Source organism: Lipotes vexillifer, unplaced genomic scaffold, assembly GCF_000442215.2.
Source record: "Lipotes vexillifer unplaced genomic scaffold, Lipotes_vexillifer_v1.1 scaffold916, whole genome shotgun sequence".
Lineage (NCBI taxonomy): Eukaryota > Metazoa > Chordata > Mammalia > Artiodactyla > Lipotidae > Lipotes > Lipotes vexillifer.
In genome coordinates, this window is record NW_006798383.1 from 1,333,196 (window position 1) to 1,349,649 (window position 16,454).

The 16,454-nt window shown below is 52.2% G+C and overlaps 1 protein-coding gene across 5 annotated transcripts in view; it reads left to right on the forward strand.

Annotated features, from left to right (window-relative positions):
- The window catches only part of PAX2 (paired box 2), an 80,345-nt gene that overhangs the window by 34,154 nt on the left and 29,737 nt on the right, over positions 1–16,454 (forward strand). For 3 of the 5 annotated variants that reach the window (XM_007470348.1, XM_007470347.1, XM_007470349.1), the window contains exon 5: positions 1,325–1,444. In XM_007470348.1, coding sequence (XP_007470410.1) covers positions 1,325–1,444 — 120 coding nt within the window. Of the gene's footprint in view, positions 1–1,324; positions 1,445–7,224; positions 7,294–16,454 lie in introns of all 5 variants that reach the window. The other 2 variants (XM_007470350.1, XM_007470346.1) reach the window with 1 other exon arrangement.

The window sequence follows — 16,454 nt, forward strand, 5'->3', positions numbered from 1 at the left end:
GATGCGCAGGCTCACTGGCCATGGCTCACGGGCCCAGCCGCTCCGCGGCATGTGGGATCCTCCCGGACCGGGGCACAAACCCATATCCCCTGCATCGGCAGGCGGACTCTCAAGCACTGCGCCACCAGGGAAGCCCTCTTTTTTGTTTTTTTAATTTTTAAGATTCTCCTCCTCTCTTCTCCCCTCCTCTGGCTTCTTCTCTCCTCTTCCTGCCTCTCCTCTCTGTCCATATGGCCCTGGACCTGTTCCTCTGTCTCTCTCCCTCCCTCCTCATGGCTTCTCTCCTCTTGACCTGTGTCTCTTGATCTGTTTGTCTCGCTCATCTGCTCAGTAACTGTCTGCCCCTCTCCAACCTCCTCGTTCATTGACCCTCACTCACAGCCTCACAGAGACATGACCCAGGTCCACCAGAACACCTGCTAACAGCCCCCATCCCCCACACACACTATCTTCCCCTTGGCCCAAGGGCGCTTGGTGCTGCTGAAGCCATAGATAAGGTCTGGGGCTTTAGGGGCTGGGATGTGGTTAAACTTCTCCTGCTGCCCCTCTTGGCAGCTGTCTCCTCTCTCTTGACCAGCAGGAAGTAGAAAGCGCTGGTCCCAGACCCCCCTGGAGTTGGCAGGAGTGCTGTTTACTAGGCCTGTGTTACAGCATGTGCTGGGAGGGAGGGTTGGGCCAGGCTGTACCTGAGCTGATCACCGAGGAGTGAATGTGTTCACTACTCTGTGCCCTGAAGGAGAAATTAGGAACTTCTCAAGTGATTTCATCAAGACCAGGAGCAACTCGGGGAGAGGAGCTCCACACTCCCGGGGAATAACAGGACCATTCTTGTGTCTCTAAGAGACTCAGATAGACCTTAGAAAGCCACACTCTAAATCAGGACTGGGAGAGACTCTGCCCAGACTAGAAACAATGGCCTGGGGGTTGTTTAGAAGGACTTGTTGGGGCGGGGGTAAGGTAGGATGAGCTGTGCAAGGAGGCATCCTAGGAGCTGTGCTCTCTGCAGGACCGCTGAGTCGTCAGCTTTTGCTGTTTGCTGAACCCACATACTCAGGGAGTGGGTTCAGTCTATAGTGAGTGAAATCTCTAGGTCTGCAGAGAAGGCCTGGGGTTGACTGGTCCCCACTCAATCCAGGGTGGACAGCAGTGAATAGCCTAAATTGTACGTAGCAATGCGTTCCCCCTGAAACCTCAGAGGAAGGAGGGGACTATGGGCTCCCCATCCCTCCTCATTTCCTCTGCTCCTCTCTGCCCCTAGCCTTGGGGCTTTGGCCTGCAATCACAACTGCTATCCTGATGGCATTTCCTCCTTACTCTCGTCCAGTTCCCAGTACGGCCTCCCCTCCTGTTTCCAGCACCTCCAATGATCCAGTGGGATCCTACTCCATCAATGGGATCCTGGGGATCCCTCGCTCCAATGGCGAGAAGAGGAAACGTGATGAAGGTAGGGAGGAGGGAAGAGGCTTGGCTTCCCCTGTGCATGCTTTGTCCTTGGACTCAGAGCTCCGGTTTCGGCCTAGCCTCGCAGCTGCTCTGCTGTGAGATCAGTTTTAGTAGCAAAGCCCGGGTCCCCCCACTACCCTGCTGGCTCCTGGAGAGAGGGAGGCAGGCTGCTGGTGGGGCCATCAGTTTCACCATCTGCTCAGCAGCCCCGACTGCCTCACCTTCCGCTGGGATTCATCCCGAACATCCCGGTGGGATGCCAGGAGGGAAAGCATGAGCCATGGACCATGGGAAGGTTTTGGAGGTTGGGGGACAGCTGGTCTCTGACCTGGGGATGAAAAGCCAACCTGACTTGCCCTCCTCTGATCTCAACCCATCAGGAGATGGGGGAGTGTTGTCATGCGCAGCTGACCCTGGTGTCCTTTCTCTGTAACACGTGGACCCTGTGCCCATTCAGACCACTTGGGGAGCTGGACATGGGCCCTCTCTACTCTTCTCTATGGGAGGAGACACCCTCCAGGCTCCTTTCTGGCCCTTCCCCTCATTCCCTGTAATTCCTCGGGTGCAGCTAGCTATTAGGCAGGGAGTTAAAGGGTGAGGAGATGAAGAGGAGGAGCAGGGAAAGGAATTCAGAGGAGAGAGTGGTGGAGATGAACTTGGAAGAAGGTGTTTTTCAAATACTATGACATTAAGGATCCCTTGGTGACCATCTGGTTCTCTTTTTTTTGCGGTACGCGGGCCTCTCACTGTTGTGGCCTCTCCCGTTGCGGAGCACAGGCTCCGGACGCGCAGGCTCAGCGGCCAAGGCTCACGGGCCCAGCTGCTCCGCAGCGGCATGTGGGATCTTCCCGGACCGGGGCACGAGCCCGTGTCCCCTGCATCGGCAGGCGGACTCTCAACCACTGCGCCACCAGGGAAGCCCCATCTGGTTCTCTTTCGATGCATGAGGCCAGGGCGCAGGGCTGGCAGGCCCAGACAAAGGGAGACACCAGTGTCTGGAGCCTGCTTCCTGCCCTGATCTTATGGTCCCTGCTGGGGAGGCAGTAACTTCCTGGTCTAGGAAGGGCATATGATTTTAAGGGTATCTCTCATGAAATAGACAGAACCCTCTAAATATGAACATGGGGGGGGTGACCAAATACCCCATTAGTCCAGACAGTCCCAATTTATGGCTTTGTCTCTGCGTCTTGGCCAGTGAGCATCTCCTTTTTCTCTCAAAAATGTCCTGTTTGGACAGTAAATCATGTGGTCATCCCAAGTGCAGACAAGCCCTTGATTGGGGCAGCTGTAGAGGGTAAGGAACAGAGAAAAGAGACAAAGCTGAGATTCCCTAGACCCAGGCTAAGGGAAAAGAGAGTATGAGAGCCCCGGCCTCCAGCAGAAAGGACAGCATGTAGGAGAGGCCTGGGCCTGGCAAGACAGTGATGACCTGGGGCTGGCCTCCTTCCAGAAGCCCTAATGGCCTCGTTTCACAGGAAAACAGCTTGTCTGGCTCTATTTCTCCTTCTTCCAAAACATCCAAACCCATTTGGCTGCCACGGCCTTTGCCACTCACTAAATTTCATTGTGGTTGTTTTGGCGGCAGCCACTGATGGGCAGTGGGGTGGCTGCATGAAAGGGCCTAAGTCTCAGTTCTCTCTGGGGGTCTCCCACACTCAGGCCTTCGCCAAGCTCCCTGGCACTCTGAGTGATCTGGAAGATTCTGCCTCAGAACCTCTCCTTTAACCACCAGCACCTGTGAGATGACCAGGACCGCCCCCCACAACTTTGTCCTCTCCCCTATTGGTCTGTGGTTGGGGCCAAGCGTGTCCTCTGCTTCCTGGGCTCCTATGGGCCGTGAAAGGAGCTGGGGTTAGAGAGTCACTGGCCTGAGGCTGTGGCCACTGCAGGTCCGGGCCCGGCTGGCCCAGAACAGAGTGCTCTCCTCTCTGAGCAATTGATCACATTCATTGTTTCAAGTCAATTCAACTCAGTCACCCTTTCCTGGGCATCAGTCGCAAGAAAGGCTTGGTGCTGTAGGATCCCAGAGCAGAACAAGATATGATTCTTGTCCTTAAGGAGCTTACAGTCTAGTGGGGCATGTAAAACACATGAGTCCAGAGAGCAGAAAGGCCCATCAGAGATCTAGATATCTGTGTTGTGATGGAGGTCTGGGCTGCAGGCCATGGGAACTCAAAGTGGGGAGGGAGTGAACCTCCAGGAAAGGCTTCTCTTTGAGGAGGGGCCTGAGGGATGGACAAGGGGCACGGTTCAAAGACAACGGTAGCTGAAATTCTATCGGACAGACTGAGCCTCGTGACCAGAAGACGCTGTGCTGAAAACACAGGGGTGCTTTAGCTGGGATGAAAGGGCCTGAGGGGAAGTCGTGGCAGTAAGGCTGAGCGGAGGGATTAGGGTCACAGGAGAGCAGGCCAAGACGGGACCCTGTAAGGAGTTTGGACTTTTTCCTGCAGACATGAGAAGCCACTGCACGTGTCTGGGCAGGAAAGGACAAGAGCAGGGCTGGGCTGGGAAAGACCCTCCTCCGGGAGGGTGGTGGTGATGGCAGTGGGGAGACATCTCAGGAAGCAGTTGAATTCTGGGTGAGGGATAATGGCAGCCTCTAAGTTTACTCTTGCTGCTTAAATACTTACCCACAGGCCTAGCCAGTTGGCAAGAAGGATCAGAGACCCTGCTTCTTTTTGTGGGGGGAGGGTTCTTTTGCCTTGACATACCCCTTCTGACCAACCCCAGGCCAGATGGAGCTGTCCTTCCCCTGGTGGAGGCCAGAGCCTAGTAGGGAGGCCAATATTCCCTGACCACCCCCCTACCCCAAACGCACACCACCACACACACACTTGATCCATCGGACCCACGTGGAAAGGGAGGGGAAAGGAAAGGCTAGAGCAAAGGCAGACCTTTCACAGCCCATTCCCCCCTTCCCCCATTCTGGGTGCCTCCAAGCAGCCAGGCCCAGTTTGCATTAGGGAGCAGCTCAGATGATTAAGAATAGGGGAGATAATTATGTGTCAAGATGATGTAGCCCAACTCTGCAGTCAGGCCAAGGTAGCACAGCAGCTGGCAGGCCGGTCGCAGGAGGCAGCCTCGGGCATGGGCTGCACAGACACCCAGGTGTATCCTTCAGCCACTGGGCTAGCACCACAGGCAAAAGAGAGAGCTGACTCGGGCGATGAGGGATGCTGGGATGGGAATGGAGATACATGTCAAGGGACTAGACCTCGAGGGAGTGGAGGGGCAGGTCTCTTTCCAGGTGGACCCTGTACCCCTGCCAGGCTGGCTCGATTTTGGCCCCACCCACTGGGGCATCTCCCTAGAAGAGTCATAGCCCAGGGGTGAGCTGTGAGCCTCTCTGTCCTCAAGGAAGCCACTCCTGCTCCTGCCCCTGGGTACAGTTCGGCCTATTCTTCAGCACTAACAATGTAACGGTGGTGGGCATTAGCGAGGACAGTCACTGCAGCGTGTGCTGGCATTATTGGAGACAATCTCAGCAGTAGTTATTGGTGTTCACAGTGATAATACCCAGAGCATTATTGGCATTGGTACTCAGAATATGGACAGCGTTATTAGTATCTACAGCAATCAGATCTGTGGGGACATTAGTGAAGGGCCGATCAGCTGTGACTCTGGGGAAAAAGGAAACTGACAGTGACTGTGAGCCTGCTTGAGACACCCTCTCATGCTTTGGCCTTTGGAAGAATGGAAAACCCCCCAGACTTGCCTTTAAGAAATATGCTAGTCAAGAAGCTTTGACCTCCCCTCCCCACAAGAGTCCAGGAGGTCCCAGAATGAGACAGGTAGACAGACCAGGGATAGGTGAGGAAGTTATGTCACAAAGCACCCGGCAGACAGGCTGTCCATCCGTTGGAGAAGGTAGATCCCCGTTCAGTACGCTGCTAAAATCTTTCCCTCTTCTTGGCTGCAATTATCGGTGGGTGTATTAGGGTCCTTTGAAGGAACACTGCTTCCCCGAATGTCGCACGTCCTGGCTTATGTGGCTGCAGGATAGGGACTCTTGTATTTTTTTAGGCCGAAAGACTTAAGTCCTTTACCTTCACCCAGTTGCTCTTGGCTGTGGCCTAAAGCATTGCCGTCCATCAGTGTTGCTGAAGGCCAGAGCAATTACATAACTTGTCCAAAAATCTGAATGAACTCATATGTATGAGTCTTTTGATCTGTGTGAGGGGAGGTGTGTTGGTATCATCCTTTGATGTGTGGGATTGCAGGGGGCCGCGATTCTGCCTTCCATTAATTAGGTGCACAATGAATTGTGCAGTCGAGTGGTGCCAGGCCGGTGCAGTTGTACGTTTGCAGGCAGGGCAGGCTGCATGGCTGCAAACAGCCGAGACCTGTCACTGCCTTTAATAGCTCCCTTCTGCTTTGGATGAAGCTGTAACTTCAAGAAGTGGTTTATTTCCTTAGTTAGTTTCTCCCCAAAAGTCCCCCAGTGTGTTGCTCAGATTTGACTTGGAGCAAATGAGGGGATTAGGCTGTGGGAAGGAGCAGCACCTGCTCTGTCTAGGAGCCTGGGCTCCAGGCAAGAGAAGGCTGCAAAGATCCCCACGCAGGAGAAGGATTCGGGGTGGAGGCCAGCAGGCAGTCCTGGGAGCGCAGCAGGGATGGGCAATGTGGCTCAGTGGGGAAGGGGTCTGGAGGGAGGGAGGCGCAGCCGGGTTTGAGTCCTAGTGCCTTGGGCAAGTCACTTAACCTTACCATCAGCTCAGTCTTCTCCTCTGTGAAATGGAGATGGTGACGGTACTTACTTCACAGGGATGTGGGGAGCACTACACGCGATCATGGAGATGGAGTTGAGCCGACTCCATCTCGGAAGATGGCTGGCTCACTGTGTGTCTGGGGAGGAAGGCATAATTGGCAGGTTTATGTTTCAAGGGGAAATAAAGTTGTGTTAGAAAGAAACTTTTTTGGGTACAGCCTCTCTCATCTTGGTGCAGCTCCTTTTAAGTAGGGCAGCCTAGGGAAGCTGATGCTGGGATAAACCGACCTAGATGGGACCAGGGCAGTGGGGGAAAGATATGAGCCTCCCCTGTGTGACTGGGAGGACCTCTGTCCATCTCTACTTGTTCATCTGCTCTGCAGTTATCCACTTGGGCCGCATGTCATCTCTTATTAACCTCCACAGGCATTTTAGATGTGGGTAAATAAATACGGGACCCCTTCTTCTCTAACATGGAGGCATCCCTCCCTCTATCCATTGCTGGGTATTTCTGCTCCCACATACAAATTTATTTATTTACCTTGGGAAATGTATGTTTGTTTTGTGGCCACATGTGCTTTTTTACATGGCTTATGCAAATGTGGGTATTGTGTGTTCTCTACCTTTCTGAGATCGTTGGGTGAAAGGGGATGCAGAACTGCAATGGGCAGGCATGCAGTTTTCTGGGTAGTGTATGCACTCGAAGAGATGTTCAAATGTGAGCAGGTGCATGTCCATGTCCCTGTCAGCAGCTCCAGGGAGCTGGGAGAGCTCTAAGCCAGGCCTGGGTGTGCTAAGGCTGCATGGTCTTGAGGCATAGGTTCGCGTATGGAATTTTGCCCAAAGGGCCCTGTAGGCATCACCCTGCATTCTGTTGGCAAAAGGATGGGCTGTCCTGATCCTGCCTCCAGGGGTGGACTGGCCCCCAAGGCAAGGGAGACTGGGACTGGGAACCCTTACAGAGGAACCTGGTCTCCCAACCTCAGGGTTTCCCCCCCCCACCCCCGCACCTGGTCTTCAACCTGCCTGTCTTTCGCGATCTCTCAGTGTCTGTCTCTTATTTGCTCTAGTCGAGGTATACACTGATCCTGCCCACATTAGAGGAGGTGGAGGTTTGCATCTGGTCTGGACTTTAAGAGGTATGGGGGCCAGAGGGAACTTGGTGCGGGGACCAGGGGAAAGAGCCGGGGGTGGCCATTAGAGTCTTCAGAGAGTGGGTTCCTAAGGGCCAGAGAGCAGAATAGGAGGAGGTGGCCCAGGATTCCACTGGGAAACCAAGAGGCTAACAGAATCTCAGGGCCTGGCTCACTTCCACCTTGGGCTACTGCTGGGTTTGGGGGCTGAGGCCCCGTGGCCTGGAGGGTCAGGCCCTCAGTGGATGGGGGACAGTTTTTCCAGCCCTTGGAAAAACAAAGAGCAGATCACGTAGTAAAACAAAAGCAAAGGAGACCTGGAAACACCTGACAGCCCTAATTCATCACGGCCCAAGTTTTTTCCTGTGTTCCCATTATATTTGTTTGTAAAAGTGGAAATCAATTTTGAAGGTAATTTTCTGGAAAGAATGGAAGGGAGGTGGGAGGGCCGGATAAGGCAGAGATGGTAAAAGGAAAAATTTAGGCCAGGCACAGCCCAGGGGCAGCTCTTGGCAAGGTGAAAGAAAATTGCATATTCAATCTCCATCCATGAATCTCCCTCACTGCTGCCCGCCTCCTGCTTGAAAACAATGAAGGCTTTTTCCCAACGCTGGGCAGGGCCTCGGTATCAGCCTCACTTTAACTTCAGGGTCATTAATTCCCTGATTATTGAAGGAGAAGAGAGGGTTGCAGCATCAATTCCAAAGGCACCCCCCCCATGTGATCAGGCCCTGGTTGGGGTGGGGTGGGGGGCAGCCAGGGTGAGGTGAGGTGTTGCTTCAGAAGAGCAGAGGGGTGGGAGGGAGGAAGTGGGGAGCCAATTGGCCTGGGGGGAAGGGAGCCAGGAGGAGGGGAGAAGGCAGTCATTACTGCATACCTCTGTTGTGTTGTTATTGCAAATTAAAAGTAGCATGTTCCACTGCGCAGCTATCTTTGGGGAGGGAGGGGCACCGAGGGAGGTGGGGGATCTTATCATTGCTTCTTCAGCAGACCAGCCGTGGTGTCACCGTGTGAGGTGACATTTGAATTTACAATTCCGCTGAGAAAAGCCATTAATTCACAAATTAACATTTCTCCCTCTCCCTCTCTCTTTAACACTCTCTCCCTCTCTCACATGGATGTGCAAGCAATTGAAAAGACAAAGGAAATAGCCTTAAGGAAGAGACTTTACTGCTAGTCTGTCTGTGCTGAGATTGCTCCCCCTGCTTCCAGATAGATAAACCAATTACCTGAGCAGCTCTGCTCCTGGCCGCCCGAGATCACCTCCTTTTGTAGGCTGCCTCCATGGCTGGATTACACTCGGTGTATCTCATTCATGTAAACCAGGCATGCCCTGGTCACCGGGCTCTCTTCCCTGCTCTCTTTCTGGAGGGGCAGCGGGAGGAGTGCTGGTGTCAGAAAAGGCAGGCAAGGAGGACCCTGGGAAAGAGGAGAGGCCGCCGCTGGCCAGCTGCCAGCCGCTGGGACTCTGGGTGCTCAAGGCCGGGACCTTCAGTCCTGGAGGAGGCTGCTGGGGGGAATCTGCAGGTGAGCGCTCCTTGGCAGGTTTGCATGGGTGGACATTTAGAGGAAGAGGCAGGAGCCAGAGCCTGACTCTCTGGGCCCCACAGCGCCTGTTCTCTGTGGCCTTTTGGTCCAGGGGCCAGGGGCTGGCAGAAGCAGAGGGGGATCTGAGCGCTCCCTGCATGGGAAGAGCTTAGGGAAGTTTCGCTGAGTCCACATCATTTTAGTGGGACAGAATGCAGGCTGAAGGAGCTGGGAGGGGTGCAGAGGAGGGCCCAGAGGCAAGGTGAGGTTGCACTATGTTGGGTAAACAAAAGGAGGTTGCACTGATTCCTTAACCTAAACCTAGCGCTTGGGCGCGGTTATGTCTGCTTGCCACTCAGTCCCTACACGCACACACCGAGCCATCCAACTCCTTTCTTAGAGAAGACCCATCCAGGAGCGTGGGCCCGGGGCGCTGTGCTCTCAGGCCTCTGGCGTGAGCTTACATCGTGGGCAGGATGTCGCAGAGCCTTTTTTGCTTTTACTCTCCTCCAGGCCCCGGCCAGGCACTGCATGAAGACAGCATATTGGCAGAGGGAAGCCAAGCGGAGTTTGAGTTTCTGTAAGGAAAGTACCTCTGCGGGCTATTGCTAGAATTATATGATTTCACACACATTACATACTACCAAGCACAGGTCACAGACTCTGAACCTAAGGAGGCAGGTTCTATGAAAGTCCAGAAACAAAATCTGCATGGAAGTAGTCATCTGTCTAGACAAGCACCCAACTTTGACTGTATTAACAAAGCTCAACCTATGTTCATTTTCCAACAAATATTCAAACCCTGGCTACTGTCCACTCCAGCCCAAGGGCGAACTAAGTTTTAAAGGTCAGCATTTGCTAAAACACACACACCCCCAAAATCCACTGCTGAACACACATTCATTGTTATGAGTATATCTTCCTAGTAACATGGGAAATTAGACCGTTCATACCTGAGGGGGGAGTTTTTCTATCTTAGTTGGATCGCATATTTTAGCCTAACTCTCAGGGTAATGTTGGCTACGAGCCTGTTGAACACCAACCATGTCATTATACAGAGTTAGGTTTAAAGGTTTTATTGAGACCCTTGCCTTGCGCCCTGTGCACACTCGGACTTACTTTTTTCTGTAGAGAGATAGCAGGGTTTAGCCATGGCTGTGTGTAGCTGACATAGGTGTGTGAATTTGTGCCTAAATCCCTGCGTTTATATCAGAGACTGCAGCCACGTCATTAACCACCTTAGTTTCCCAGCCAGTTCATGCTGTTGTGCGTAAAGAGTTATAGTTGGTTGTCTGAGGAAGGATGTTGAGATTTAGCACAGAAGAGTATATTTTTTTCGTAAGGTGCCAAAAAGTCAGAATGGATGGGTTGACCCCACTCCCCAGGACAGGAGGTACAGATTTGCAGTGGAGGGGCTGTGTGTGACCCTCCACCACTGGAAATTGGGGTGGGAATAGCAATAACTTTCTCAGCAGAGGCCTCGGGTCCTCCCCACCCCCGCATCTGTGCGCTCCTGTGCACTCCTGTGCACGTGTATGCACACCCACCGTGTCAGAACACACCTTCAACCCCTTGTCTTCCACTTGGCAACTACCTTCCAGCCCTGCCGGTAGGTATCGTCCTCCTTCCCCCACAGGCAAGGGCAACAAGAGAGAAATCCGGGCAGGGGCCTGGAGGACCCCTCAGAAAAAGGGTCGGGGAGAAGGTAAGCTGGGGAGACCCAGGAGTGCCGTCTGCCAGAGGAATGGGTCCCAGCAGCCTCCCGACCATTGCTGGCTGCACAAGAGGGGCCCCAGAGCCCAGGGAAGGGCCCCTCCCTTGCTTGCCTTCCTCAGGGCCCCGGTGGGCGGCAGGGCGGACCCTCCCCATCCTCCCCCGTGGGGGTGGAAGGGCCAGGAGGGTTGGGGGAGGGCTGTGAGAGGGATCACGAGCCTCAGAGCCGAGTAGTTGCAGCACAGCCAGTAATTCAAACCATCCTGACCCTTCGGTGAACTCAAACCTGCTGACCTTGACAGCACCAGACAAGGGAGGCCTCACAGACCTCAACCTGCATGGAGGCCTCGCCTTCTCTCCCTCCCTTCCTTGGAGCCCGTATCCCAGCCTCCAGGTGGCTCCTCATTTGGCCATCCAAGCGAAATGTCAGCATCCCTCCCTCCCTGGGGTGCCCGCCCCCTGCCTCAAAGCACCCTTTGTGCTCATCTCCGCTGGAGACAAGCCTGTGGACATCTCACGGGGGTCTTTCCAGGGCTGGGCTGAGGCTTCCTCCTTCAGACAGAGCTTTTACACCTTGCCCACCCGTCCTCCTCCTGCCCAGCCTTCATCTTTTTCAAGAGCTATAGTGTGTGTGTGTGTGTGTGTCTCTGTGTGTGTGTGTATGAGTGGTGTCCGGGTGCACACAAGGGCAGGGATAAAATGTGATCGAGACAGAGCAGACAAGGGGAGGGAAGAAAAGCAGGGGGAAAGCAGCCCCAGGAACCTGCATTAAAGTAAATGCAGTTTATGAAGTTTATGCTCTCCTCCTGGGTAGAGCTGGAGTCCATCCAACAGCCTCTTGGAGCCTGTCAGACAGCTCCCGAAACAGAAAGTGCAGGCAGGAGTGCGAGCAAGCCGGTGGCAGAGGGAGAGATGCACGGACACACCACACACACACACACACACACACACACACACGCACTCACAGAGTCTCTCTGTCTCTCTCTCTCTGTCACTGGCTCACACAGATCTCCCTAGGCCCCAACAGACTGCAAAGCCTGGGACGGAGGGATGCAGATGAGTGTTTGGTAGAAGGGACCCTGGGAGCTTCCCTTCCCTCTTACCTCCCCACCCCCATCTCCATCTCCTTTGCAGTGTGGACCACTGGGGCAACCAGCTTTTGGAAGCTGCTCTGGGAAAAGGGCAGTGCAGGTGGTCTTGAGGTCTAGGAAGGAAAAGGGACCAGAATGTGGTCTCCCAAGAACCTGCCTTTTTTCTGATGCTGGGGATCCATTTTTGTGTGGCACCTTGGTCTAGACCAATCAGGTACCCCACAGCTACTGAAGACAGTCCTTCAGAAGAAATTTAAGGAGTCTCTTAAGGAAAAACAATCAGAGACAGTATTTTTTTCTGGGAATTCAGAGGAACTAAATAGTTGACCAGGTTAGGATATGGGAGCTCTCAGACAGACTTATAAGCAAAAGGCAGAGTAACTACCTTTCTAGACTCTTCCGCGTGTGCACCAGCACTTGGGTTCATGTGTGTGTTCACTGATAATATGTAAGTGGGCCAGAATCCTTGACTTCAGACAAAAGGAGAGTGTGAAGAAAGATGCCTGGAAAGGGAAATATATAGCAAAGCCTTCTCTCTGCCCAGGGCAAGGTGGCAACATCCATCTCCTGCCCCGGTGCTTCCATGAAACGCCTGAGCTGGGGACGGGCAGTGGGGAGAAGCCTACCTCCCACCTTTTCCTGAGAACTCCGTGTGTCCCTATTCAGGTTCTTCCAGGAGCTGGGACAGAGGAGGAAAACAGAGGTAGAGTCATCTGAAGGCAGAGAGTCAAGCAGGAGAGGGTACAAGGGAAGGGGAAGGATGGCTGGAAATTGATTGTGGAGGATGCTCTGGGAAGCCAGGAGACACAAGGCATGGAGGGAGGCAGAAACTGCCCAGGGATGGCTTTTGCCCTTTCTCTCCTCTTTTCTCTCTTCCTCCCTCCTTCCTTCCTTCCCTCCCCCTCCTCATCCCTCCCCTCTTCCCTCCACACATCTTTATTGGTTCCAGTAATAGCGTTGATTTGCATGTCAGGCAAAGCTTTGCTACACACACAAAAAGGAAACCCCAGCCGTGGCGGTGTGGCAGTGTCAGCTCTCGCTGTTGTTCGACAGTGTAAATTAAATTAATAAAGCCCCCAACACAGGAAAACATAACAGGAAATTAATGGCCTTTACTGTCGCTCTGATGCAGTCATTTGCAACCCTGCTTTCCGCACCAAAGACTTCATAAATGCAAGCAGTTTCTCTAAACAAGCGTACTTAGAGCGGCCTGCTATGTAATTTTTCGCCTTGCTTGTGTCCTTTGAGCTAACAAAGGCCCCTTCCCTTCTGGCTCCAGAGAGGTTTCTAACTCGTTCTGGCCCCAGCTGGAGCCCGGCCCCAGGCAGAAGGCCGCAGCCCCTCCTGAGAGCCCAGACAGGGCTGAAGGAGGACTCAGGTCCCCCTCAGACTGACCCTCAGTCAGCCCTCCTTCCCTGCCAGCGGCCAGTGCGCCCAGAGCCCCAGCCTCTGCCTGCAGGCCAGCAGGAAGGCTTAGCGTATGCTCTCAGCCAGGAAGGTTGATCACCCTGGGGAATTCACCCCAACCCACCCAATGCTCACCCCTCCCCTTCCTCTGTGCAGTGGTCCTCTCTCCCTACTACCTGTTTGTTCCCCTTCCCCCATCTGTCCCTGCTCACCGTCCTTCTATTTCTTCACATGGGGTCACAGCCACCACACTGGCAGCATGTTGGCAGTAGGTGCCCATGACCCACTTTTCTACGGGTAACTGGGGGCTAACTTATTCAAAATGGGTGTAGTGACAGTGTGGATATAATTCTCTGGGGTTCTAGGTCTCCCCCATATATCCCTCTTCTACCCTGGTTGGTTAGAAAATATGAGGGCCCTAAATGATCATTCAGGCCATCTCTCTGTCCTTGGGCTGATTTCCCATAAACCATTTCAGAGAGCTGAGAGTCTGTGGTTTTGCTTCAGTGTGTAAACAGGTGGGATATTGAGAAAACTTACACTGACCTCTCAGGGGATCTTTGTGGGCCCAAGTTCCCACTGTGTTAGGATGTGTAAGAGGAGCAAATAACCAGGTTGTGGATCTCACGGAACTTACAGTCTATGGAGAGGTAAGGCTATCCCAAACCAGACAATAAGCTGTTATTTGAACGCTGAACCATGTGGCTGAATGTTCAGTAGGAATCCAGGGAAGTGGCTAGAAGAGCAGGCAGGAAATGGGACTTGAAGCTGGAATTGGCTGAGATTTGGAGAGGCTGTCTCCAGGGCTATCTCCCCTATGGAGGGAGGCCAGTGGCTGGGCTAAGAGTGGTGACAAGACAGAGTCAGATTCTTAAAGGTCATCTGGTTTTATCTGCCACTCACATGGAACTCTCCCCTCTAGCAGTTCTGTTTGACAGGTCACAGCCCCTGCCTGGACATAGGACATAGATGGACAGTTGTCATTGTTAGCAGCACTGCCTTTATACTGAGTCCGTGTGGTGTTGAGGGAAGAGGATGGGACTTGGAATCCTGATGTCTGGATTGGGCTCCATCTCCTCTCCTTGCTTGCTCTGGGACCTTTGGCTGATTACATAATCTCTCCGAATCTGTTTCCTCATCTTTAAAATAAGATAACAACATTTGCCACATAGAGTGGTGGTAAAGATCTCCACGCAACAGCCCCTCTTTTCTCCCTTCCTCCCTCCCTCCCTTCCATTCATTCCACCTGATTTACTGAGCACCTAACACCGGGCTGAGCCCTGGGTGGATTTCAGTTTCTCACATGGTGTGGTCCCTATGCTTGTGGAAGGCCCTTCACCATCCTGGTTACCCATCTCTGAATTCATTCTTGACAGTTAAAGTCCTTCTTAAATGAACACTAAACTCTAGAGACAGTCTAGCCAAAGCCAAGTACAGTAGAACGCTTGCCATTCTCCACCTGGAGATTCTACATCCATAATGTAGCCTAAGATTACATTCGATTTTTTAGCAGCCGTGTCAGACTCAAACTCATATTGAGTTCGTGGTCAACTAAAACCTTGAGATCTTTTTCACATCAATTGCTATCAAGCCAGGTCTACCCAATTCTACACTTGTGTAATTGGTTTTTTTTAAACCTAAACATAGGGCATTCCATTTATCCCTGTTGAATTTCATCTTGTTGGTTTGGGCTCTTAAATCCACCCAATTAAGATCATAAGGATGTCTTCTATGTCATCATCCAAGTAGTTTTTTTTTTCCTTGTTTGTCCGACATCTCCTACTCGTTTTTTAAATTTATTTTTATTTATTTTCCTTTATTTATTTTTTATTTTATTTTATTTATTTTTTTTTTCTTTTTTTTTTTTTTTTTTTTTTTTTTTGGGGTATGCGGGCCTCTCACCGCTCTGGCCTCTCCCATCGCGGAGCACAGGCTCCGGAAGCGCAGGCCCAGCGGCCACGGCCCACAGGCCCAGCCGCTCCGCGGCACGCGGGATCCTCCCGGACCGGGGAGCGAACCCGCGTCCCCCGCATCGGCAGGCGGACCCCCAACCACTGCGCCACCAGGGAAGCCCTATTTTTTATTTTTAATATTTGGCTGCATCGGGTCTTAGTTGCAGCATGCAGGATCTTCTTAGTTGCATGGGGGAATCTTTAATTTCCAAGCGCGGGATCTCTGTTGCGGTGCGTGGGCTTCTCTCTAGTTGTGGCACACAGACTCCAGAGCACGTGGGCTCTGTAGTTGAGGCACACGGGCTCAGTAGTTGGGACCCACGGGCTTAGTTGCCCTGCGGCATGAGGGATCTTAGTTCCCCGACTAGGGATCGAACCCATGTCCCCTGCATTGGAAGGTGGATTCTTTACCACCAGACCACCAGGGAAGTCCCCCAAGTAGTTTTTTTAAAGAGTTATTTTCCTTTAAAATGAAGGAAAGCCACATGGCCCACCAGTGGAGATGTCCCTCCTGGGTGCTTTAGGGACCATTGAGCCCATCAGCCATCAGCCACTTCAGTGTTCTTCATCTTGTCCATAAAGTTAGGAAGACTCTCTGTGAAATTCTCTGTTACCATTCACTATACCCACAGTGTTTCCTTAATCAATCAATTTTAAAAATCCAATATAAGTTGATGAGAAAATTGAATGTCTGCTATGGATAAAGCATAGCAGGACTGATTTACAAAGGTAAATAGGAAGGACACAGTCCTTGACCTCAAGAAGCTTCTAATCTAGTAGGGAGATAGATGTGCTCACCATTACACAAGCAGAACGTGATATATGATCAAGGTATAAAGTGCTATGATAAATGTAAAGAAGCAGGGGCAGTTGCCTCTCATCAGGGCAATTGAGGAAGCCTTTGTAGGGATGGCATTTGATCTAAGCACTGATAACTAGTTAATGTGCTACCACTTATTCTTGGAGAGTGCATGCAGACTCCACAGTATTACCATTTTCTTTTCTAATGCCCACAAATTAACTGCATGATCATTTCTTCTAAAAGATTTCCAGACCCTAATATTAAATGTATTAGACTGTTGTTTGCATAAGCTTACCTTTCTCCCCTTTTCACGATGGCATTGGTTTTGTCACTGTGTTGCCCTTTCACTGTGACCACTCAAGGATTATCAACAAAAACTTTAGGATGCTATCTACCTCCCCCCAGCCACCACCCCGCCTCACCTGAGTTCTGATATACGAATTATCTGGGCCTGGGAGAGGTAACTCAATTGAAATGGTTAAGAGTTACCTGCCTGGCCTCCTCCTGACCTGGGCAACTCCTCCTGGTCCCATTTTGAAGATCCTTTTCTTTGATGGAGAAGACCACGTCAAGCCAGGGGTTGAGAAGTTCTGCCTTCTCTCTCAGTATTGCATCCTTTCCTGAGCACTGAGCTTAAGCTTGCCTTCCTTTTTGTTCTTTCTCCAGACGAAGCTA